This window comes from Trachinotus anak, unplaced genomic scaffold, assembly GCF_046630095.1.
Source record: "Trachinotus anak isolate AG129_WGS33_773 ecotype Australia unplaced genomic scaffold, CSIRO_AGI_Tana_v1 ptg000028l, whole genome shotgun sequence".
Taxonomy (NCBI): Eukaryota; Metazoa; Chordata; class Actinopteri; order Carangiformes; family Carangidae; genus Trachinotus; species Trachinotus anak.
The window spans coordinates 3245530-3272311 of record NW_027273879.1 but is presented as its reverse complement, the minus strand read 5'-3'; the positions used below and the strand labels follow the sequence as shown (position 1 = coordinate 3272311).

Below are 26782 nucleotides of genomic sequence, written 5' to 3'. Positions count from 1 at the left end.
AAACAAAAAAACCAAGAATAATAAAGCAGACCAACACAAAGTGCAAGCTCTTTCGTTGCTGGTTAAATTTAAGGATCTATTCATCAATGAGTTCTGAAATTTATCAGTACATTTTGATTTCTATAAACAACACACCACCATGAATAAACTCAACATGAGGGTAGCAGTGTATCATTGTAGAGAATGGGGACATGTGAGGTTATGCTATGGTAATATTAACCTCACATTTCTTTGTAAGCAAGATCCATCTTAAAAGATTTATCAGGTGATGGCAATGGAGGTCCTCCAAAGTAATTCATAAAGTTCAAGTCCCCAAAATCTACGGGATAATGGTTCTTCACATATGTGATCACCCCAGTGAGGATGCTAAAGGTAAGTCTGAGCTTCCAGTGCTCACTGTGTTAAATGTAACTGGCATATTTCTAATCCATGTCGTCATACGTTTTTGCTTTAGAGGTCACTGAGTAGAAGACAGACCCCACCCCCTCCATTTCTGGTGTATGTCACATTTATTCTGGCTCCAACACAGAGGGAGAAACATGGAGTTGACATCTCCGGCCAACTTGTGCTATAGCCCTCTTCTCTACACGCAGTTTCAACATTAGAGGTGGTGTGACATCTTTGCTCAAGTTATTAGTAAAATTTGTGCATATGCTCTGACTGGTTCGGGTAGAAGTTTGTCTTTGTGCTGTTTGTCTGTGAGCCTTTGAGCCTTCCCACGGCTTTTCCACCAGCCCTCTGAATCTCTGCAGAGGCCGTTGACAGGACAAAGAATTTAGCTGCCAAGAAGTGTTTGTCCTATTCCCCGAATCAGGTGAAAGCATGCAGCAGAGTGCAAAACAATGGATGATTTGATGTCAGGCAGCGACAGCAGTTTTGACGTTGCAAGCGTGGTCATATGACAAAGCAATGTCATGGGATGAGTCAGCCACCTGACGAATGCCATTTGTGGTGTGAAGAACTGGGAAGAGTGTGCAGGTATTTTAAGTTTTTTTTTTTTTTTTCATGAGTTCAACTGTTACCAAGCTTTTATGAATGTGCCTCCTGAGGATTGTAGGGATTGGTTAGATAATGTTAAATGTGGGGTTTCAGTGTGACACGAGTGGCACATGCTTCATAAGGTTAGATTGCCATGGCAACTGAAGCAGCAAAGGCTCAGTGAATCTAGAGCAGGCTATATTCAGTCTTGGGATGTCCCGTGCTGGTATTTATAATTTATGGCAATGTTTCAGTCCCACTGATTTACGCAGGCTGTATAAAAAGCACCGACACACTTCCTTGTACCGAATGTGACTGCTCTTGAAGTCACACATTTGTTATGGCTGTTCTTGAAGATGCATCAAGCGCTTGCTATTAAGAAAACAAATTTCTGTAATTGATTTAAATTATTATTTAAATTATTATTATTATATTTTGTCACCACCTTTGCAGCAGGTGATTTTGATTTACAATCTGAGGAAAGCTTGTGGCTTTATATAATGACAAATCACTCAGAAATAAAGCCCATGGTTATAGATTTTTTTTTAGTTTCCTGGTCTGTTGCCCGTTGGCTATTAAAGCTGGCTTTATAAATAGCAGGCAATGTACATTTATGACCATATTAATATTGAATGAATACCTTTTGAAGCACCACAAAGGCCTTTCATACAGTAGATGGTTGGTCTGGAACAAGTTTGTCGAGTCTGTGTTTTGACTCATTAATTTTAGATTTGCATAACATTTGACATTCTGCTCAGTTTCAATATACATCTGTGTATTCAGTTTCTCCCTAATGATTTCTATGCTTGGGTGAGCCAGTTAGAAGAACATCTGTCTCTGCCGTTGGTCTTGCTGTCTATCAGCAGGAAAATCCGTCTTTTACTTTGGTGTCTAAAGGAGCATCCTCTGAGTGGCTTCAATCTCCCCTACAGAACACATGGGAAAAAATGAAATACATTACTGGCATGAAAATATGACATTTCTGTAGAGGGAACTTGTGTAATGGAATCATTTTGTAAAGGTTTTGCTTATGGAAATAGAAAAGAGGAAAGAAAACAGTTCTTAGAAGTAAAGCCTGTACGAACTGGTCTGTTGTAATATCGCCGACAGATAAGCTGTCTTCATACTGTGTGAACTAACTGATTTTATGTGCACTAGGCATTGTCTTCAGGCTGTCTACATATGATAAGAGGGTCTGAGCGTTGGGTTGGGCACAGAATCAAACGATACCTCAGCACAATGTTGTATTTCATATAACTAGTTAATATGATGATGTATAATGTCTAAAGTCTGTGCTGAATAAAAGTATAATATCTTGGATGAGTGTGGTCAAACCTTGTCGGGTCTAAGGATGGAGAAATGAGCTGTTAGCAGGCACATGTTTACAGAATGGTAGAAACATATGAAGCTGTGTTTTTGGGCAGAATCTGCCTGTGAAATTAGGCGTCTAACAAATTCTAGTTGGCCACTTCATTTATATGATATTATCTCTAGTTCCTCAATTCCTAAGTTATTACTGGATCTGTATGCTGCAGGTATGTGCTGTTTGTCCATGTCTCATAGGCAGATTGGAAAAGCCAGAGTTGACAAAAACAGTTGATAACCAGTATCATGAGACAAGTTACCCAGGACTGATTTCCTGGTTGTCTGCGGTGAGGAGACACAGCATTCTTCTGAACACTCTCAGATCCTGTCGAGGCCTAATACCCAGGACTCGTATTAACCTGGGTTGTGTGTATATTCAGTTTTGATGGATTGCAGCTGACGTCTGGTTTCAGTATTCGCCTCACACATGTATCTCAAGCAACTGCTCGTGATCAGATATTTTTCCCTGCTCATGATGCAAATTACAGCATACAGCACAGTTCCTATAACCACAGTCGGCCCTCAAAGACAAAACAGTCCATCTGTTCCTGGCTCACAGACTCAAATTCTCCAGTATCAATGGTAAATCTTGTTTATCCTCTGTGCATCTTTAGGGATCTATAGTCGTCTTCTTGTTGCTCAGGGAGGTTGTGGTTTCCTGTTGGTACGTGTTTTACATGTTCGGTGACAACACTGGCACAAAAAGGAAACGTAAATCTACTCACACTTGTATTTAACCACAAACATACAGTATATGTGACACATGCACTGCCTTCCTCCAAATGTTGCACCCACATTGTGTTTAGTGTGGAATTATCAGTCGGTTTGAGAAAGGGTCACCCCGTGTGAGCAGTTCTCCCACAGCTCAGACTTGTGGTTTTATTAAACTGAAATAAAATCTGGTTTGTGTAACCAGGCGGGGTGGTGGGTGTGAGACCACAGAGAAGCTGACCGGTTGCAGTTTGGGTCCAGTTCTCCGTTTACATCTGTTTTACCACTTGTGCTAAAGGACTTACAAGTCAAGACCGTTCCCACCTTGATTCGTAGACATCTCCAGTTCACTGTCGATGTAATTAAACGACACGCCTTCATCTGCAGTGTATAAGTAGTCTTTGTGTTTGCTCGCAGTGTCACATTTGACAACAGTCTGAGGACAAGCCAAATTTGATTTAGTCTTCGTTGTTCTGAAGAGTCTATTAGCAAAGGACAGGGAACAGAAAAAACATTCTGATTAATACTCAATTAGCCCAGTAATCAAAAATAATGTCATTGTTAACATGGCAATCAAAACAACTGTGCAACTTGACTCCATCTGTGTGATTGACTGTTTAAAGACCAGAAATAAGCTTAATGAGCAAGGCCAGTGACATTTTTATCATACTATTGGGTCATTGTCTATCTGTGTTAGTAAGGGAATATACATATGTATGAGGAAGTCTTTAAGGTGCGTTTTCTGAGTGTGAAGCACCACAAATATAAATCCCTTTTTAACCTTTTATTTTTACCAAAATTGGTACTTTCAGAGTATCAAGATTCTTGTTTAAGACTGAAACTAACGTCAGTTTAAACTGTAGCTGTGTGCATGTAAATCTTCTTGTGCGCAGGACGGAGCACTTCCTCATTGTAGAGGGACCGCATACAAATACAGCACAGGTGATTTCCTTCACTCGGCTGCTTTTGGTTTCGTAGTATAACTGCAGTGGCGATGGGGCTGTCGGGGGAGACGAGGCTGCTGGTTGTAACTGCAATACCCCCCCCCCAAATCTTTAACACCCCCAGTTTGAAAACTGATGCCTCTCCTGCTTTGTTCCAGTGTGTGACGGAGGGAACTTTTGTTTGGCAAGAAGCCGTATCCCAAATAGATGTGATGAGGATAAAGGCACCCAGGAGGAAGTGGAGCAGAAACTAATGAGTGTCAGTGCAGTCCAGTGTGATTGCAGCTGATTGGGAGACTCCATGAATAAGTCAAAATTTCTCTCTTCTCTCCCCTCTTGTCTTTTGCTGCTTCTTTCTTTCTCTCTCTCTCCCTCGTTGCTGCTCTGTAGCTCTATTGTGCTCGATGAGGTTAGCAGAGGGATGACGGTATCTCTTCATCGCCTCTGTTTTTCTCAGATCAGCTGGCAGGGCTAATCCTTTTTCAGACATGCACGGACAATACTGTTGTGTTGTGCTCGGACCTGAGAAGCCAGATCATGTCACATTTCAGTCTGAGTCTGGTTCAGGTTCTTGTTTTCAGACAAGCTGGACGTTTGTTGTTCTAATCGCTTTAGCGGTCCAGCCCCCATCAGTCTGGTCACGATCTCACTCAGATTCTTGTCAAATTGATAATTTACCACAACATGTTATCAGTTTTTCACATCAGAGAGGGGAAAATTAGCGAGAGCTGGACACGGTGAAAATGTTTTGCTATCTGTGTGTCCTCAGGCAGGACTAACTCGGCATGTGGGAGGAGCTTTTCTATTTCAGTATATCCTAAACTTAATATATTCCACCTCCATTCACCAGCTCTGTGTAGTTTGCTGAAATATCTGCCGACAAAGCAAGTTTTTTGTCAAACAAACTGCATCAGGAGCTTCCCACCGTTGAAATGCCAACCCTCTTTAACAAGCATAACTTGACATGATGATAGAGGAAGAGCTTCTTTTGACCTGAATCTGACTGCTAATTAACATGCACCATGGAACGTGGACTTGTACACAGTACAATCTAATCTCATTATTCAGTTTAGATTTTGGCAGTGAGCTATCAGAGGAGTTTATGCTTTTAAAACTGAGCTCAAGCAGTTGGAGAATCATTGGTGTTTATACTTTAAACTTTTATCTTTGTCCTTTTTCTTTTTTTCATTAGATAAGCAAATTGTTGCCGTTGGATCTATCATCTGCCGTCCACTGGGATCCAGGCGCTTGAGTCCTAAATGACAAGGTATGTGAGGCAACCCATACATTTCCTACAGCTAGAATTCACGTCTTAATTTATTGCTCCTGTGACTGTGGCCTACAGGTCACACAGCCATTGATTTGTGATGTTATTGTCCTGTGTTTAATAGCCTGTTTTGTTTTCAGCAGTTAAGTGACACATTAAATACATTAGATAGATAGACAGACAGATAGATACTTTATTTCTCCCTTGGGGAAATTCAAATAGTAGCCCAGCAACTCTCTCTTTTGTTGGGTTTGTTTCTTGGAGTTAGATTGAAAGCAAACACATCTGTATGAACAGTCTTGCGCTCATGGAAGTGATGTATTTGTGTCAAACATTAGCTCAACTCATAACAAGAAACAACAAGAGTGCCCCACCCTGTTCTCCTGGAGGCCAAGAGACATGATACACCTGCCAAACTAGCTCTGTGCGCAATCAGCATCCTATTTCATCTCAGAAAGGTCAGGAAATTGCCACCCCTTAGACGTAGTTCAGCCCACTTTCAAAATATTGCATGAGCAGCTCAGAGCAGGATCCGGGCCTCTGACATATGTGACGTTTATCAAATATGGCAGCTGTGACACCTGAAGCAGTGAAGATCAACATATGTACCAAACACAATGTGAAATTGGCAGCATGGCAGTTAAGACTGACTTTAAGGTGGTGTTGTTATTGTGCCTTGTGTCAGTACAAATGTCCCTTAGCCGATGCATTTTCTGCATCTGCGTCACAGTTTAACCCTGTCACTGAAGGAAATTTATAAATGGTTTTATTCTGACACTAAACCACACACTGGAGTGATGGGCTGTCGAGAACTGTGAGGTTGTTGATCATGATCGTGTTGAACATTTGTTCATACAAATAGGTGGTTAAAAAATATCCCTGGCTCACAGACTTGCCCAAGGGCCCCAATATTGGGTGAAAAGAACAAACATGCCAAAAAAGTGCCTGCAGGCTGTTGAATATTCTGTCACGTTGTGCACACCAAAAAAAAAAACCCCAAACTTAATTTCTGACCCTCCAGACCGTAACGCTCCTGCTGAGCTGTGAACATGATGATTATATTTTTATGTCAATGTTAATAGACACCCAATGAAGACCTGAATGAATGATTTTAGTATTTTGGCCTGTGTTTTCAAAACACTGACCACAGCTAGCACATTTTGAGACGTCTAGACAGTCTCCATAAACCAGGAAATCAGTTTGACTAGAGGCCTGTATGGACGCATTTGTCTTGTGACCCAAATAGTGAAGACAAGATGCCTCGTGTCATTCGGTGTTGTCATGTTAACCCACTTCTACTTGAGGCAGCTTTGTTTCATGGCTTTGCTGACAGGAACAGGTTCGCCTTTCAAAGCTCAAGGATGTTGCTTTGTCTGAAGTGCAGCGTTTCCACATTTACTTGTTTGACTGCTCGGCCTTTCCCGTAACTCACAGCCACTTTGCCTGCATAACTTTCACACTGCTGCAGGCTGTGCATCAATCTACATTTGATACCTGGATCTAAACCAAGGTCAGCATGCCACTTCTCTAATTTCCACAGTATTTAATATTTGACCACAATAGGGACTAGTGTTTTCTCTTTCATAAATCAACACCAAATTACATGAGGCAGAAAATCATTGCTGCACAGTATGTGAGCACACTTGCACTGTAATCAGTACAAGCCAGTTTATCAGCTGTTACAGAGTACAGTTCATTCACAGTAGCAAGGGGCGGTTAGCTGCTTATAACAAGTGAGGCTAACAATTTCTTCCATTGTATGTGAATTGTGTAAACACTGTGGATGATCATGAACCACTAGATAGGTGTCATTCTCGGGAGATGACAGAGTGTAATTTGCCATACCAGCTTTAATTGTTTGCAAACACACCTACAGCCTTGTTTATAAAGGCCAGTCCCAGTGACGTCCAGTTCTTTTGTGACATATTATCCTGTCATTCACAGAAATAGAAGTAAAACCTCTGGCTCCCGGAGACGGGATATGCATCAAACTTGACAGGCTGCATTCCTGTTGTAGACAGAGCTTTCATAGAGTAATTAAAGAATTTTAATTGGTATAACAGCTGTATCTAGTGATTCGATGCATTTACCATTATTAGACGCTCAGATAATCAGGTACCATCATCTTTAATTGATAACTTTGCAGCCAAATTTTAATCAATGATTTAAAAAACCAAAAAAAACGAGTCAGCTCTTTCAGGACGTCACATGGGCACAGGTGGAGTCTCCAACATGTTTTCAGTGCAGGTGGAGATTGCAATAGTGAAGGCAACATGGAACAAGATGAAGTATTTATAATTAATTTTCTTCCTCTGGAAACAAGAGAAGGAGAGGGAATTTTTCCTGTGTAAAATTCGGTGTAAATTACTCTAGTTCACAATCATCTCTGTGTGATGCAGAGGACATGGTCCATAAAAACGAGTGTGAAAAAAGATTTGCTTGTTGCTTTGCCTTCCTGTATATCATGGATTATCAAGAGCACCCTCTTTGTTTTTAATGGATACATTAATATTCTGTATTTTACAAACCCAATATCTATGCACATTCATTTTAAGCGAAAATAAACACTCACTTTTATAAGTAAAATAATATTTAAAATAATAATCTGCAAGTTTTTTGATTTGGTGCAACCCCAATTTTAAATGATAACTGTAACTAATTATAGAGCATTCTGGTTATCTGAGGGCTCTAGTTAAACAGTATTTCTTATTGGGAAAAGCTGAGCACCATGTTTTGACCCATCTCTACATACAGTTTTACATTGTTAACCATTTTAAAACTACAGTTAATGAGCAGACTTTGACTTTAACAAGGCACTTGTTAGGGAATGTTATCCATTTCCATATTCTGCAGTAGGCAAACTAGGGGAACGCGGCAGTTGTCTGCTTGGATACGTGGCTCTGACCTGAATGTGTCTGACCTGGTTATTGAGACTTGGCAAACCGGATCTAGCTTCCTCAGTCTTTCTCACATTGACAAACAAGCAACTGTATCTGATATCTAGTCCTGTATCGCTCCTCAGTGGAGAAGCATCGTCTTTCAAACATTGATATCACCCAGGGAGCTTTTAGGAACTTCTCTTAGTGTCTAAGACAATGTCCATTTATTATTGAAGTTAAAGTAAATGAATTTGAGGAGACTTGTTCATTTAATTAACTACCATGCACAGTAAAAGCAAGATATTTATCTTAAGTGTGTTTAGACTTTAAATTGCTATTTTGCTTTTTATGTTCCGCTTGCTCATTTACTATCGATTCCTGTGCTTTTTCCCACTCTTGGCCATCTGTGGGAGCAGCCCAGATCATGAGCAGATAGCTCTCCAGGTCCTGTGGAGCTCTGTGAGTTAGAATCAAGACAAGCAACATTGGTCTGTAGCACTTGAACTCCGTTTATTTATATTAGCATACTTGGTTCACTGTAAACACCAATCATCTTCCTCTCTTGTCCTTCATGGCTCAAAATAAACTGTTACAGTGAATAAAGTAACTGTGTATATTCTGAGAGTCACATGGGGCTGATTTTGGACTAGAATGAATGAGGTTCTTGACTTAGCATCAAATGCCAGTCCCATTGAAACCTAAGACTTTCCTGCTATTTCTGTTGCGGTCACATGCTGTGCGTCAGCAAAAAACTGCATTTAAAATAATCCAATTTAGACTAAAAAGAAATTTGCATTAAAAATATAGCCTGTCTCACAGCTTCACATTTCTGGGTCTCTATAATGTTTCGTATAACATTCATAACATTAGTGGTGTCAGTATGTGACCGTTGTAGCTGGAGGGTTTATGCAGGGTTTGGACGGCCTTTCATCCTCCCAAGAGACGGCAAAATATTCACGATTAGAGGCAGTTTTTATCCAGCAGAAGCAGTTTGCAGGCAATGGTGGACATGTAGGATCTCACCAAACTGGAGAACGTGTTTTTTTCCTTACTGTCATTATGGACATTTTGTTGAAGCAGCTAGATGTTATTTATTTGGGCCATATCATAGTTTACTCAGTTGCAATACTATGCACCAGGAAGACATTGTGTTGTTTTTATTGGTGCTGAGGAGGTGTTATTAGCAGCTGCTGCATCCCTACAGCAGTAGCTTATAATTGGTTGCTGGACCTAAACTGGATCAGTTCAACTAACTAATGTTACTGTGCTGCTTTGAACTGCAAATGCTGTTGTGGGGAACCTGAGTATTATGAAATAGACTCTGCTCCATTACCACTACAGTGAGTGACTGCAACATTGTTAATAAGGGCTAATGTCATTGTTTGGGTCTCCTCTCTGCAGAAATGAATCCCAGGGGCCCATATTTAACTTGATCTCATATTTAATTAAGAACTTACCGGCAGAAGGGATTGTTGAGCAGACTGCTATTTATAACGAGCAGGACTCTTTCCTTCCTCGCCCGGGTTAGGTCTTAATGGGGAGGAAAATGCTCTCCAAAAATCCAGGCCATTTTAAACCATTTATGACTTAAATGCATTGTGTGTATAATTATTTTTTTTAGATTTTAAATAGTGTGTACAAAAAATATTATAATTTAAATCACTGGTCTAGCAATGCTCAGTTTTCAGTTTAAGGCTTTAATTAGGTTGTGCTTGAAGCTAGCTTTTTTTTTAACAAATCCGTTCATCCATTTAATATAATTTCAGTGTAGACGGAGCGAAAGGGGGAAGTTTAGAAATTGTCAGCTGAATTATTTAAAACGAAAACTTGGCCAGTTTATTTGATGCAACTTTGATTGGAACAGTTATGCAAACCCCAAACCCTGCTGACCTAGCAGGTAAGAGGTAGACCTGTTCATCACGTTGCAGCTCTTTACTTATCATGTTTCATTTTGAAAATGGATGGCTTTTCTGTGCATCTGCTTCACTCTTCAGGTCCATAAAGACCTCTCAGATATTGGGAGAAATGGGATGTGTGTATGTGTGTAATGAGAGGGAAAGGGGGAAAGATGAAGAGCAGAGAGCTTTGCCACAGAAGGCAGCCAACTCACACTAGACGATGCCGCCAGTTCATCCGATAAGGCAGCTCTGCACTCTTTCATGTACAGAAGTCTGCTAGCTAATGTTTGCTAGCTTGTGTCAGTAAACAAGGCTTTTCTGACAAGTGTTTCTTCAGCTGCACAGGGAACACCAAGCAGGTGAAATTATTCATTTAGCCCTATCTGACGCACATTTCACTCCGCTGCACACATTTAATGGGCTTCCTCACCAAGCATTTAATCAGTGACCAGTACCTGCAGCTAAAACGGTTTTAAAAGAAACTTTCCTCCTTAGTTGTCTTATTTGACTCGACCGGCCTATCTCCGCAGAACAGACATTTACAAGAAGCTCTTGTCTGAAAATATCAAACTCTGTGGGCTCAGAATGGAACTTTTTTTTTTTTCTTCTTCTTTGACATTTTTTTTTTGCACAGACAGTGAATTTGAGAGTCGACGTCAAGTGACGGCTGTGGTGAGCTTGTCTCACAGGATACCCTGTTGTTGCGCATCTCAGCAGAATTGGCGTCAGTCTACATGTAGCCAGGAAGTGGCTTGCAGAGGCGCAACAAGGTAGCTACAAAAAACTCATAAAAGTCTGTGGTTGTAGTTCAGATAATGAAACATTATTCTCTAGGCAGGTTCTGTTCAGTTGTCTGTACTGCTCATAGGAGAGGATAGACTTTGTAATGCAGTGACTCACCAGCTGCTAGGTTTAAAATAAAGGTGGCTCTGATTGTGTATCGTAGCTGATGACTGCGATGCGTTTGCGTTGTGAGAATGACAGTCATCTATCATGTGTTCAACATCTATTATCACAAAAAATAAAATCAGATAAGTTGAAGACAATTAGTCATATCTCCTTCTCTCTATAGTCATACATGTAGGTCCTGTAATTATTTCCGTACAGTTGGTAGTAATAGTTGATGCTGCTTCTTCCGATTCCACGGGTCTGTTATCATCATTAATCTGATAGATCACTGCTTGATTTTGCTTGATTTACTGACTTGGCTATAAAAAGAGATAGACGCTCATAGATATTGCTGAGAGAAGGACTGCAGCGGAGTGAATAACAAACGCAGGCGTTGGGGAAACGCATTCTAAAATTCCACTGGGAAAATAGAGGCTGTTGTCTCCATTTGTCTCAGTAAAATAATCTCTTCCATTCATTCATAACTAAGCTGTTCTACATCTGATCGCTGTCATTCTCACTGGTCCATTCAGTTGAACACATGACACAGCTGAGCCATATTATCATAGACGGCAGGTGAGATTAGCAAAGGAAGCTAATCTTAGCCTGCTTAAATTCCCACACATTTTATTCCAAAATAAATCTTCAAATTTTTTCTTAATTGGCAGATTTTTCAATCAAAATAAGTTAAAGCCAGCATTACCTTGGTTGTACAGTGCTGCTCTACATATTTTCTACATGCAGACATTTCAGTACTAAGTGAATTGCAGTGACTGTTACCAGTTTGCATGTGGAGTCGGAATATAAACATGCTTATTAATGACCTTATTGAATGGCAGAGAGGACGTAACCTTTGAACCTTCGTTCTCTGGGGGATCCATGACATCTCTATAACCTCAGAGCTCCGAGAGCCTGAACAAATGGAGTGAAAATAAGACGCCATCGCCATCGCCTCAGGCCCAGCTGTGTCTAAAGAAATAACGTGGGAATTATTCATTAGCGTAATTATGATAGTCATCTCAAAGGGAATCGAAATGAAGACTCTCTTGATTCAGAATATTTGAAATCCCCTGCACCATCAGCCAGGCTGAGTGAGCAGAGAGTAGAAAATATTATAAATTGTGTCCATTACAGCTTACGTTAGTTTCAGTCAGATGTGATAGCAGGGCTGAGTGATATAGCCACGAATATTGTAATATCACAATAAATTCTTACTTCATATTGATTGATTAAGATAATTATTGATACATACAGAGTGAAAGTCCTCAGTGATGAATACAGTGTGTTGTGGTGATCACCACTGAATGTAAACATAGTTTGTTTACAAGAAAACTCCACAGAGCACCTTTTTTTAAATTTAAATTTTAATGGGTATATTCAGTTTGGGAATGAATCCTACATAAATCACACGGTAAGTTATGGTTCTAAACATTATTTTTGACTCAGTTTTATACTCCACAACCAGCAGGGTTTAACCTTTATGCTTAATAGACTGGTGGAAGGCATGGCCATGTGGCCAGGCCACATATCAGTAGTGGTGGTAAAGTGTGTAAAGCTCTTTCACTTCTCCCCTGCATTGAAAAGTATCTCTGTCCTTTCATTATGTTTGGAAACAAATTTTCCACCTCTCTAACTGGCATAAAATATGAATGTGCACTCGCTGTGTCCCTGCTTCTTTTTGGGCTCTTATCATGCACAGTAATGACTGAGAAGTCAGACAAGAGCGGCTGCTGCTGGGGTTTAAATTAAAGCTACTGCAAGAAGCTTGTTTGTGGGCTCCGGGGGGCTAGTGCTAGCAGTTTAGCTCTCTGTGTATACTGGCATAGTGAGGTGGTAATGTTACCTTTTCAAATGATGGAAAGGGTTTGTTGTGTTTCTTGTGTTGTGTTTTTCCCTTGTTGTGGTCCTGCACATGTCAGCTGTGTAATCCTATTGCTGTGGCCTAATTGGGTGATTACGCAGAGACAGACAGATTTACTGACAATTACTACAATTATTAGCTAAATGACACTTTCTCTGGAATATGAACAAGCTCCATTTCACTTGGGGAGAATATTATCAGTCATTTGCACAACCGTGACCTTATGCCACTCTTTTAGACCATCCCTCAAACAACCGCTTTTTATACCATTCAGCAACATAAGCATAAATCTAAGTATGTTATATTTGTATATTATTGCACACTGTTAATCCATTTTGTACTGGTGACATTTTCATTGAAGGAAACAGTAAATCATCAACACAGACACTAATGGAAAGGCACCAGTTTAGCTGAAACTTCTTGTGTCTTTGCTGCCTCACAGGACAGCAGTTACACTTTTCAACGACTGACGTATGTTACAATATTGTTTGTGAGACAAAAACAAAGCCATTGTGCTCGTTCCAACACAAACATTAACATTTTAAACAAATAGCCACTTAGACTTATCTGTGTTGGGGGTTGTGTATCTGTGCGTCATGGTGTGACGGAGGACTGCATCTTTAAACACAGCATGTTGATGGTCAATACTGGGTATTGTAGGAACGGTTAAACCAGATAGTGGCTTGACTGTCAGCAGATTTTCCTCAGTGAATACTGAGTGTATTTGAATTCAAAAGTATTCTTCACTTTATGAGCTGCTCATTGTTTTAATATGTTCAGTTTCATGATGCTACACAAAGGAAAACAACTGCTAAGTGTCCCAGTGATAAAGAAAGTTTTCAAATAATATGCATATTCAGGTTTTTCCAGAGCTTTAGCGTTTAATTCATGTGCATATAAATGAGGCACGGTGGCCTTGTGCTGCAACAAGACAGTTTTGTCCTACTTTTTTTTTTTTTTTTTTTTTTTTTTTTTTTTAAAGTAATGTAATTGCAAAGCCTTACATAACCATATTCTGATAAAGAAGAATGTGTGGAGGCTCCATCTAAATGTTCAGATGTAAGTCTCATTGTTATGATGAACTCAGTCTGTTGGAGCCAGTCTGCTCAGAGTAGAAAATTGGGAAGATGCTGTAAAAAGGCACTTTGTCTTTGTCACAGATCAGATTACTTGCCCTCATTTCACCACAAATTCAAAGAAAACAATCATGGTTTTGTTTTCTAGAGTCATGCAAGACCACTGAGACCTAAGAACGCTGGTGAGAACCAAAACCAGAGGGAGAGTGAAACTGGAACTTCAGGTTCCACTAAGCTGCAAACCCCCGCTACAGACACTGACGACAGGGTTGTCTTTCTGCCTTTTACGGCTGTAACTCCAGCTGTAGTTTCCTGTTGCTTTGGCTTTGTGTTCCATGATTCCTTCCTATATTTAGTTATCAAGTTGTGGGGTTGTCCACTTCCAGCAGTGGTAAAATAGGAAAGAAGGCATCGATATGTGTTTAAACTGAACCTGGGAATCGTAGGTTTTGAGAGTACAGACTGCAGAGACATGGATCTGCTTGTCTTAGTCAGTTGCTGAGCTGTTGTCCTGTTAGCTCGATATCCCACTGCATTATTGAGAAGCAGCAGTTCTCCTGTTGTGCCAGCTGGAGTTGAATGTGATGCTGTTAATGAGGCACCCAGAGGACGGACACACTGCTCCACAGTATATTTATCCACACTTCTATGTGACTACACAGATAAAATATTTCTCCAGTGTACTTAAAATATGTGATTAAAGACACTTCATTTTATATAAAAATTACTTTAATAGCAGCGGTTCGTAGATTATGTAACTAAAAAAGTGTTTTTGGAGGTAGTTGAGATTTTTCCCTGTGTGTTATGTAACTTTTCAACTAAGACCTATCATGTCTCAGTCACATATAGGGCTGCAATTATTAGTCAGCATCTATGTCTCAAATGTGCTGAGTCATTCTGTAATTTTATCTATTAGCAAGCAAATGTGCTTTTTAGAATTTAACAAATCTCAGAGCAGCCTGAGATGACTGCAAATGGAAACTTTGTAAAGATACAGAGTTGAGTCTGTATCTCTGTCTGCAGGTTGCATTCCACAGATATACAGTTCAGATATACTTGAACTGTAGTAAAACATGCCACCTAGACCGTGTGTAACGTGACATTTGATTATGTATTAAAAGAGAAAACAACTGGTGCGTCATTTGAGCTTCTCTCTGCACTGGTTTTTGATTTGTCAGTAAATAATAAAGGGGATCTTGACGGTAAAGCACATTAACCCATTTGAAGGGAGTTCAAGTTAAAGTGGCAGTCTAGCACACTGCGTAGCCCGCTGGCACCCTGCCCTGCGTTGAGGAAGTGACTTTTTCTTTCCTCTTCCTTCACAGACAGAGCCAGTTCAAGCGTATCCCACAGGCTCTGCAGGCTGTTGTGCGTTCTTGTGCATTGTTTTTTTTTGACGCCATAATCTCCAATATAAAATTTGCCTGGCAATCCCGTAACAGTCCACTGCAATCTGGATCAAAAGCTCCTTTCATAAGGCGAGAGCTAGCCCGCGCTAATCACATTCTGCTATATCAACCAGACGAGTGCTATTTGCTATAAATAACACAAGCTGCCTGCTACCGTCAGATGCTGCACTTGCATTTCCGCTTAACCCATTAGACACATGCGCAAACAGACTCAACACTAATGATACCTCCTGGAACTATGTTGCGTGTTGTTTTGCTCATTCAGTTTTCCTTTTTTTTTTTTTTTCACCTCTGGTTCAATGAGGTTGACTAGACATGTACTGAAATTGGACTTTTTGAAGCAACGAAACTACTAATTTGTTTCTTAACACATTCTGCTGACTGGGACTAAATGACCTTTGGGAAACACACACACACACATTTTATGCATTTAATAGAGTGTAGTCTAATACCCTCTGTTTCATTTCATTCTCTTTGACCATCCTTCTTTACAGCTCCTCTGTGTTTTATCAGTCAATAACTTTCACATAAACAGCGAAGCAAGTGACTCTGGGGGTCGGAGAGCTGATTCTACCCTTGGCCGTAATCTCTATAGCAACAGCACTGACCCAGGAGGCACTTAAGTTACATGGAGAGCGTTGTGACAGGGAAGTGGTTTCCTGGCTCTTACTGGGAGAATAAAGTGGGAATCTGTGGCTGGCCTGCCCCTCTAGACTCTTTCATTCACAGTTGCATAGAGGAAGCCTCAAACATCACTGCCAGGCTGCAGAGTCACATGCACACACATATGAATAAATACAGCTAGTGTATTTCTTGAATTTCTTCCTAAAGACATTGAACCATTTCACTGCTATCAGGCCAAGCTCTTAGTAGCACACTGATTTAAGTAAATGTACTGCTTAAATAAGTAGGCTAAGAAAGAAAATCTCAGCTGAGAGCTTAACATGTCTGGAAATCTCTGTTTCCATGTCTTGAACTTCCTTAGTTCGAAAGTCAAAAGCTCTTGGTGGACTAAAGCTGGGTGAGTGGACGCAGTCATCATTCCAGTAACATGTAGGTCAGTGGATAAGCCTATCTATGTTGCAGGCAGTGCGGTTCTCATTACGACGCTGCCCTCCAGATTACTCTTGGGGGGCTATAGACAGGCAGACAGACAGCCCAACACTGCCACAGTTATCCAGCCCATTTCCCTCCCTCCCTTTATTTTCCTTGTGGGGTAAACTTTCTTGCAGAACGAAGTAAAATCACATTAATGGCACAAAAGAACCTTAACGAACACTGTCATAAAGGAGGTAGGAGATAGACCTCTGTCTTCTGCCTCTGGAGGAAATGCTTCAGTTGTGCAGAAGTGATTGAACTCCTTGTACATCAGCAGCGTGTCAAACATTATGCAAAATGAAACAGGGGTTAAGCAAAAATGATATTTATACATATATGTGTTTATTTGTATGCTGGGTATCACAAACCTCTGACCTACTGACAGCAGCTGAACTTGATGTTTATTTTGAAGGACTATGGTCCCAAATTGGTAAAGTACCTGACTCATGAGGTTTTCATTCAAGGTCCCCTGTTGTACACCAGCTGTCTTACTTGGCACGTTGACAGGATTGTGCAACATAAATCAGTTTGTTTTTAAAGGTTAAGGCTGTTTCTTTGTTAAATGTCAACAAAGTATCTGAAAACACCAAAACAGCAAAGTGTTTTCATCTCTCAATACTTTCTGACATGTGTGGCTCTCAACCTCGGGGCCCTTTGTTTCTGCTGAAGACGTAAATCATTAAAATGTTTCATGGATACATAGTTTTAATATTTGAAAATGCTAAATGTCCTAAAACCTTTAAAACGTACTTTTTAGCAAATAAAAGTTAAACAATAGTAAACTGTGTATATGTTGGAATATTTTCAGCTGAGGATTCATACAGTGAGTATGTTTTCGCCTGTGTTCATGGTAATGAAGAAACATGTCACCCAAAGGTGTGACTCATTGTGCTCATGTATTTTTAATAGTCTTTGGACAACAATGGAGCTCTATGGCAGAAATAAGACGTATCAGATTCTGGATACACGAACAGTACTTCTTAGTAGATCAGTTTCTTGTTGGTTTGGGGATTTCTCTAGGATTTGTTTACAATTTGAAAAAAAAAAAAGTGAAAAGAGTATCACCACACTTATGCTCCTAGTTAACCAAGAACCAGGTAAACAAAGCTCCAGCGCTGCCAATACTTTGATTTATGAGCAGATATTCAAAACTAATGAGACTTGCATCAGTCTGAGGTGTATTTTTGTTGAGTGCTAAGACAGGTGAGATGGTGAACATAAGCACTGCCTGCTTACACATCAGCACGATAGCATCAGACTGTTTGGCCCAGTTCAGACGTGGTATTTACATGTGTCTCCACATAGGTGTCTGACCACTTGTGATCTGATCTCACCTCCCTGCTCTATATGCAAATAAACACGCACATGATTCCTGTTTGCAAAGACAAAATGTGTTGTTGTTTGTAACCAGTCGGACTGCGACAGACGGCCAGTGTGTTTGTGGAAGAGACAGAGCGGGGCAAGGAGGGGCTGAGCGAATCAATACACTTTGCAAAGCTCTACAACAAAATAAGGGTTTGGTCATTTGATATTGTGGCTTGCTGCCACAAATAAATCAATGTATGGCAAACGCTGTGAGAAGTGTAAGAATATTTTCAGTTCATTGATGGAACTGTGGCAGAGGACATCTGCTGGGTAGGCGGTCCTTCAGCGTGGCCCAGGACACATTTGCGTTCACGCTCCTTAAAGCATCTGGCCATATGCAGCTCAAACCTCCTCTGAATGTGGTCTGAGTGATCAGATCTCAAATATGTCCTCAGAGCATTCACATCTGTCCTCAGAGCTGTTCACTTGTGATCGGCTCACCCAAGTCGCATGTTGATGCCACGCCTGAACAGGGCCTGAGTCTTTTTCTGCAGTGAAGCCAACACTCTGATTTTCTGGTCATTTAACATTATCAGGAGTCGTCCTTTAGGTGTGAACTACCAGCTATAACATGTTCACCACCTCCATTCTTCTCTTTCCTGTTTTGCTCTAACTTCTCTCCTGTCAGCATTTCGAATCAAATACAAATCTCCCTACGTCGTTTTTCATGACTCTTAATCTGCTATTGCTTCTTAATTGCTTTTTCTTACATACCTCAAAATAACCCACAACTTCCCCATTCCCGTTAACCCATATCACACTCCCTCTTGTTCCAGTCCTCCCCCTCCTCCCACTCTGCATATCATACGTCATCCATACGCTCAGTCCTCATTACTCGGGGTGAATGGAGCCAAGCCCTCTGTCATCCCCTCTGGTGATGGACCAGATTACTCACTGTATTTATACGTGAGCCGCCTGCTGCTATAGCAGAGTGTGTGGGAGGCTGACAGCCTCTTGGTTGTGCATACCTCATGTGAGTGTGGGCGTGTGCATGCAGGCCCCCATTTTTAATGAGGTTTAGATAGAGGGATGGCTGACCGCTCCTTCTTGAGTCATCTTTGGACAGTTTTGAAGTTCTGAGATTGTATCTCTTTTGAGCGTTGTATGATTTGTTTTTTTTTGGTTCCATGACTAATGTCACAATAGGTTACTAGGTCATATTTTGAGTATATCCAAAAATACATTGCATGGCCCAGGGAAGGCATCTCTACACATACATGCAAATATTTGTACATGTGATAACAAAGACAGTGGGATGTGTCCGGTAAACCAGATATCACACAGGGGAATGACTGGCATAGTTACTTATAGCAGCTCGTAACACAAACTGTGTGGGTGTGACTGATGGTGTGGGTCAAGGCCACCACAGTCAGTCAGGATCTGCGGTGAGTGAAGGACTCGGAGATTATGTGCTGTGGCGACGCTCAGATTAAGACGAGGGGGAGGAAAAGTCACATTCTCTACATGGTCCACAGAACAAAGCCTCTGTTGACTAGAGCACATTCCATAGTGGATACTGTACTTGGTGAAAACCTGCATGTTGACCTCGAGACTGAAGCTATAAAAATTATAGCAAGTTTAAAGGACAGGTTTACAACTCCCTTCCCATCCGCCCTGTAAACTTTCCCCAACCAGATTGAAAGCTGAAAAAAAGATTTCTGGCTTCATTATGTCATTATTTTGCCGTGGAGAGAGTTTTGGATAAAACTAGTCAAGGACACAGATTTCCAAAACGATGGCTGATTCATTGCCTACTTCTTTTTTTGCAGTTTTATCCTCAGCTTTGACCCAAATGAGGCTACAGCCAATGTTATTGAAAAGGATGGAAATTTCAGAAGTGGAAAGCAGCTTTTCCCACAAGTAAAAGAGAAATAAGAAACACAAAATTTACATCAGGCTCCACTGGGATACTTTGTCTTTTTTAGTGAATCCTTGAAAAGCACATACAGTTTATAGGCCTGTTAGTTTTTTAGTCAGATGTGTTGCATATTAATTCACTTAGTTATGACTCATTGTCAGTGATCATCTGTAATCTATTTGCAAATTTCAGAACGAGCAAAGCTCTGGATGAAATAATGGGATTGAGTGTGCATGTTGCAGCCCATGGCTGTTTTGAAAGGCCCCTCTACTGAAGTCCTTCTGGACTGAAGAGCAATTATTAATCCACTGATACTGCTGGAAAGCTCTCATGCTGTGAATGGCTCACACCACAGTCTCTGTGTAACTAAACTCAGTTCCTCAAACATATGACAGTTTAACCTTTTTAAATGATAATGTCATGTTAAGGGGAACTTTTGGAATTTGTCAACCTGGGTGTTATTCAAGTGTTTTCACCTTATGGCAGTTTATTCACCCCCTCCATTTGTGCAAGAACAATGTTGACTGGTGCAAGGAGCACAAGCTTCCTAAAGCTTTCCACAGAACTTAAACTTATTAGAAACTAACCACTCAAACACGAGTGAACACAGAAAATATCTGTGTAACTGCTGAAAGAATCTGGATAGTGCAGTGTAGAGAAATGTTTGTCTAGTATGTCAGATGATGTTGCAACAATCTGGTGCGTATAATGTTAGACTAAGACTAATAATCACATTGGACAAAGATGTGAGAATAACACAGAGGTTGATAAATACTGAAATTTCCCTTTTTTATAGAAGGATTTGAGGGTTTTTGAGATGTGCTCATGCTGAAGGATGGTTAAGGCTGTGGGATCAGATCCCTTTTCTAATGTATTTGTGTCTGATTGCTACACTGAATGTGGTGAATGTACATCCTAAAACGACCTTCTTGCTCTCTAATGGGTGACAGCTGAGTTATCTAACAGAATATATTTCTGATAGAAGTTCACTATTGGGGGGTTTTATTAAAGGCCTGGTCTTACAATCATCATCACTGATAAATATGTCCACATGTAGTTTTGACTGAGCGGAGGCATTTTTCCAAACTGAATATGTGACTTCATCATTTCCTCCGCATCAAAACCTGAGTCATTGCTCTCCATGTGTTTTTGGACACAGACTGCTGACAATGATCTGTCTCTACAAAACAGCATACATGTTCTGTTCTGATCATTAGGACTGCAGTCACATGGTCCTGGATCTGATGCACAGATCAGATATCAAAATCTGTGTGTATATGTTATAAATGAGTGTTTATTTATTGAATCTGGACACTTGAACTTAAAATTTGAAAGCAGTGCTAGACGTAAGCCAACCCCCTCAACTCCTCTTAATCCTCTACTCCCTTTACATATCTGTCTGTTTTCCCTCTCTAGGGACTGAGGATGTCCAAGCGGAGCTTGTTTGTTCGTCTGGTGCCATGCCGCTGCTTGCGGGGTGAGGAGGAGACGGTAACATCGCTGGACTACTCCCACTGCAGCCTGGAGACTGTTCCTAAGGAGATCTTTAGCTTTGAGAAGACCCTGCAGGAACTCTACCTCGATGCCAACCAGATCGAGGAACTGCCTAAAGTAAGGCAAAAATGGTTGTGTACATGAGGCCACTTAATATAAACTCAATGCACGTCTAACTTGTTTATCTCCTATGAAAAGCTTTGCGTTGTTGACATTCTTTACTTCTTCTTCTTCTACTTTTGAAGAGCACTTAAACATCTAACATTTGACAGTATATTCCCGTTCAGCGTTCAGTTTTTGGTTTGAAAACAACTGTTATCTCTTCACTGTCTCCACCAGCAACTGTTTAACTGCCAGTTACTACACCGACTGAGCATGCCAGATAATGACCTGACGGTGTTGCCGGCGGCGATCGCAAACCTCATCAATCTCAGGGAGCTTGACGTCAGCAAAAACAGTAAGCAAACATTGCCACTTATGCCAACATGGCCAATGTCTTTATCTCGTCTTCAGTCTCTCACTCAGGTTAGAAGTGAGTTTTTGACTGGCAGTTTAAATGAGTCATTTAAAGCTGCTCATCAGATCCTCTTACCCAGACCTGAAAACTGACTACAGCCTCCGGTCCAGTGACCTGTGAAGTTCAAAAGTGTCACTGTCGCAGATGTCCTTGTGTTGTCTTGACTGCATCAGTCAGTAAATAAAGAAAGAATTTCCAGAAAAAAAGAAAAAAAAACTTGCATAACTGGCACCATGTTTAGATTGCTTCAAAGATATTCTGTGGTAAACTGCTACGGCATGTTTCATGTACCACTAAACATCACAAGGTTGCATGAGTCAAAATCTCTGATATGATGGATAAAAGAGGTGGACAAGCTCAGACCTGAGTTGTACTAGACGCTGCCCTCGTAGCGCAGCGTCGTAGCAGTCACAAAACGGAGCTGGATGAGCTGATTCTCAGACCAACTATGAGAATATTTGTGCAAGGTGCTCAGCTCAAAGTGTCCTGTCAGTGGTTTCGAAGAGTGGGAACTGACAACATTTGTTGAAGTGTGACATTTACGTCTTTGGTGACAAAGATTCACAAGAGAATACAATTAAGAGCTTCGTCCTTTACATTTTTCCTGTTTGATGAAAACTTTCCACTGTCGGTGTTGTTCTAGTTTGAAATTTAGAACAAGAGTCTCTGAAGCCGTCATAGTTATAATAACCAGCTTCACACAGGATCAGGTGACTGTGCTGTTTTTATTTTTTCTTTATTTACATCCTGTTGCATATTCTTTCCAAAGAGTTTTGTTTTGTTTTTTTTTCTCGCTTCAGACATGTCAGCCTGACTATCTGACATTTTCTTTGTGCTTCCCATGTGGATGTCAAGCACTGCCGATCTAACCTGTTAGCAGCACAGGTTGCTGTATAAGACGGTTGATCATCACTGTATGACCTTAAAGCTAAGCAGAGCTGTGGAGGAGTATGCCTGCTCAGCAAAGGCTATGGCAAGGTTATAAAGGTAATTCTAATATAAATGAGTGAGTGCAGAGACAGCCCAGATTAAACAAATGGTGAAAGATGTGGTGGTGTTTTCATGAACCAGAGCTTTATGTGCCGTGTTGACATTAAAAGTAGCTTATCCTTCTTCACAAAGCACTCTGTGCTAAGTGTTGTGGACACAAAACAAAGTGGGTGGAAATAAACCTTGAGACTCGGTCACATCCTCTTTCTCGCAGTTTGCACATTGTGGATGTTTCATGAGAACTTGCAGACAATCGCTCAGTGGTCTTTTTTTTTCTTTCTTCTTCCTCTCCTCCTCTTTTATTATGTCACCCTAAGCGCTCTTCTCTGTGGTTGTTTAGAGAGGAAAAGGTGCAGAGCCACTCTTAATGTACCTCGATTCAGACAGAGAGCCTTCCTGCTTGTACTCACAGTCTACGGAGTGCTCGCAAACCACCTGTGTTTAACATTCACAAAGCTTCTCCTGCTAAACAGAGGCAGGATGGCTTGTATTATCCCTCATCTTTTTCGCTTCAGACAGGAGCCATTTGTTTTGTGCCAGTGGTAATAAAATGGCCGAGATATAACATTGCCAACGTCTATTTTTAAACCACTTATTGTAATTTGCTCTTGCCCTTTCTGTCCAGGTATCCAGGAGTTTCCAGAAAACATCAAGAACTGCAAAGTGCTAGCTATAGTAGAGGCCAGTGTGAATCCCATATCCAAGTGAGTACAGCGCTCCATCATGTAATAGCTTTTCACCCTTAATTAACTACATCTTGGTTTAATGTTTTGAGTTTCAGTATAATGTCCTGGCAGTAGCTTTATCAGGCTTTGTGTGAGTGATGTGACTCCTGTGCGGTATGTGTTGTCAGGCTCCCTGAAGGCTTCACCCAGCTTCTGAGTCTGACACAGCTCTACCTGAATGATGCCTTTCTGGAGTTTCTACCCGCCAGCTTTGGCAGGTCAGTTTGTTCTCTGAAAAAAAAAAAAAAAAAAGAAAAGAAAAGCTGAAGTTCAAACTTTACACTCAGTCTTCACTGTCTTATGTTGGCTGTGTCTGTGTGAAACCACATTCAGTAGTTCACTAGGTCATGACACTAACATGACTGTGACTTAGAAATATAGTAAGTACTGTGTAGTATATCATTTCTATGAAATAAAAATATTCGAAAGGGAATCCATTTAAATCTTGGTTCCAAATTTTTTAAAAATAAAATAATTCCTGCAAATGAAAGGCCAGAAATGCCAAAACATAGCACTCATGTGACAGAGTGACTGGCTTTATAAAGTCACACAAGCCACAGAGATTTCCTGCCACCGCCTAATCTGCAGTGCAGCTGGGTGGTGTTGACAAAATATTGATTGTGACATAAGACTAGCTTATGTCATCTCCATATTATAGTGATTATATTGATGCTAAGCTATTTGGACACAAAGTAAATTTCTGTTTGTCAATATCACTGACCTCTTGCTCACAATGAATATGATGTATTTACAGTTTATTAAGGAATATGTATTGTAGGTGGACCCTGCAGCAGAGGCAGAGGTTTTCCTGGGTGACCGTATTGTATTAAATGTTATTTATTGCGTAACACCAGGCTTTAACAGCAGTTAGAGTTGTATCAATGCCTCATGTTCACTTATTGTTTTGGTGTTTTATCATGTTGAGGATTTAAGATGCAGTTAAACAGGTAGTTTCATCAAACCACTACAATTAGTCAGGTTTTTATTGTTTGTAGTTCACACAGCAGTTCTTCTGATTACAATAAACATGTGACACGAGGTTCCCATGTGGGTGTTGGCCCCATAGGCCCGTTTCCTCTCACTAACACTCCTCTTGGACTTTCTCTATGGCCACCCTACTTTACATCAGAGCTTGGTTTGTTGAGCTAAATGTCATGTAGCTACACATCATGGCTGGTTAGTGGCAGATAAGTCAGCAGAGAACTGAAGAATAATTGTTAAAACTAACCAACAGGCAGACGGTTATGACTCAAGTAATTCATGTAAATAAAGGTTTCTGCAGTCTGAAGATCAGATGTTGGACAGTGTGATTTTTAAATATTAAGTGTTGCTGCAGTGTTTAATGATGATGATTGGCTTTGTCCTCGGTTGCAGGTTGACTAAATTACAGATCTTGGAGCTGAGGGAGAACCAGTTAAAGATGCTGCCAAAGTAAGTGGTTTTTACTTCCCATGTTTTCCAAGCATCGTGTATTCACTGAGTGTCACCTTTGCATCCTGAAGCCAGTCATGAATTTTTACCCTTCCTTCCTTCCTTCCTTCCTTCCTTCCTCGGTCTACTTCCTCTCGCAACCCCAGCAACATCCCTGCTGTGTCCTCCATCCTGACCCCCCCGCACCCCCCCCCCCCCCCCCCCCGGATGCACTCCCCACACCTCTAACTGTAGTATTAAATTCCAGCGTTACATAAGAGCCCCCTTCACTTGGATGCTTGCTGTGACAGGTTTTATAATCCTCTTCAGAGACAGCGGTGAGGGTTATTTCACCATTTGAGAAGGTTAGAGTGCCACAGGGAGACTGAGCGTCCCACGAATATTTTTAAAAAGCTCCAGGTGACTGGAAGGGAGCTACTTTCCCTTTCTGTCGTCACTCATGCTTCACTTGCTGTATCATTCCATTCCATTTTTTTTATACTTCCTGCCTCTGGCTGAGCTTCCTTTTGTTAACTCCCTCACTTTTCCTTTTCTCTTATTTTTGGCTGTGTGACTGACGGGCCAGTTCGTTTACGAAGTGCAGCGCAGTGCCGGGGCTCGGAGCGGATCCTCTGCTCTCGCTGTGTTTATGTGACAGAGGCCAGACCTGTTAAAGGCTGGAGCCCTGACAAAGAAAAGGACTAATTATCGGGAACGTTGCCAGAGCAACACACAAGCATTTCAGAGATGTAAACAAATGTGTGCATGCACAAAGGGGCGCAGGAGAGAGTCTTTTCAGAGCGTCCACATAGAAAGAGGAGCCCCTTCTCGTCTCGGTGCACAGACACACACCGGGCACATGCATAAACCAAATGTTTCTCTGTATTTAAAGAAGGCTGCTGTGTTCCTCACAACTTGGGGTCAGAAGCCACAGTGTTTGTTTTGGGTTTTTTTGGTTTTTTTCCCTTCCACTGGTGAACTCACGTTCTAGACAAGCCAGCACAGCTCATTCTCACCCCTCTCAGCTCACACAGGGGTCTCTGGTGTTCTTGCCAACTTTGAGGTAAGAATGTGACAAAGCTGGCTAATGCTCAAACACATCGATGCGATTCATGTTTTCATGTTGCACCAAGCACAAAAAAAAAAGACATGACCAAAGGGCTTCAATAATGTTCATAAATCGATGGTTTTGGTGGGCCTCTTCTCTGAATCTCTTTCAGGAAACACAGCTCACCCCTGCTGTGAAAGTAACATCATATCTGTTCCCAAACAGAATTCACAGCATCTCTGTTTCATCTCTTCCTTTGACTTTGTGTTTAGAATTATTTATGTGAACCTGTGATTCACTCTTGAGGACATTTTTGATTGAAAACATTTTCCTTTATCTTTGTGTAAAGCTGATTTGTGTATCACAGTTCCTTATCATGCCAGAATTATATCATTTAATCACCTGATCCTTGTATATTTTATGAAGAGCTCAGAGAAATGACTCTGAAACAGTGGACCTGTGAACTCTGTATTTCTGCAGATCTTTATCTCTCACTTTCTGAGACTTTTGTGTGTGTGGGTGATGACAACTCAAAAGATGAGTTATGTGTGTTCAGGGATATCTACTGTTTGCTGGAGCTTAAATTGCCTCTTTGGCATCTTGTCAGTAGAATATGAGAAATGGGAGCGTGATGCTTATTATTATGAATATTTTACCTCCACTTTTCCATCAATGGTGATGATTTAAATAAAGTGAAGAGCTGAATCGTCCTGGTTTTTATCTGCTTGTTTACAGCGTAGCAGAGAATGTGAGACTGTGACCTGAATGTGGAGAGAAAACTCTGGAGCAAGGCTTAGGGCTAGCATACGTCACATTTTCCATTATTCAAAGCATATTTCTGTCACGCCTGAGCTTTAAATGGTATTTATTTCCTCATAAAATTATTCAGCGAGAGGAACAAAGGCAGAGCATGTACGCTATCCAAAATAAAACCCGAAAACTGACAGATTATAAAAAAAAAAAAAGAAAGTTTCTTTTGGCATGCTTGCTTCTTAATCCTT

At 40.8% G+C, this 26782-nt stretch overlaps 1 protein-coding gene across 4 annotated transcripts in view; it reads left to right on the top strand.

Annotated features, from left to right (window-relative positions):
* erbin (erbb2 interacting protein) overlaps positions 1-26782 on the top strand; it is a 50189-nt gene that overhangs the window by 3843 nt on the left and 19564 nt on the right. For all 4 annotated transcript variants that reach the window (XM_071465898.1, XM_071465897.1, XM_071465895.1 and 1 more), the window contains exons 2-7: positions 5191-5265; positions 21014-21208; positions 21431-21548; positions 23224-23302; positions 23452-23541; positions 24698-24754. In XM_071465898.1, the coding sequence (XP_071321999.1) occupies positions 21023-21208; positions 21431-21548; positions 23224-23302; positions 23452-23541; positions 24698-24754 (530 nt within the window). In that variant the 5' untranslated portion in view covers positions 5191-5265; positions 21014-21022. The remainder of the gene's footprint in view (positions 1-5190; positions 5266-21013; positions 21209-21430; positions 21549-23223; positions 23303-23451; positions 23542-24697; positions 24755-26782) is intronic.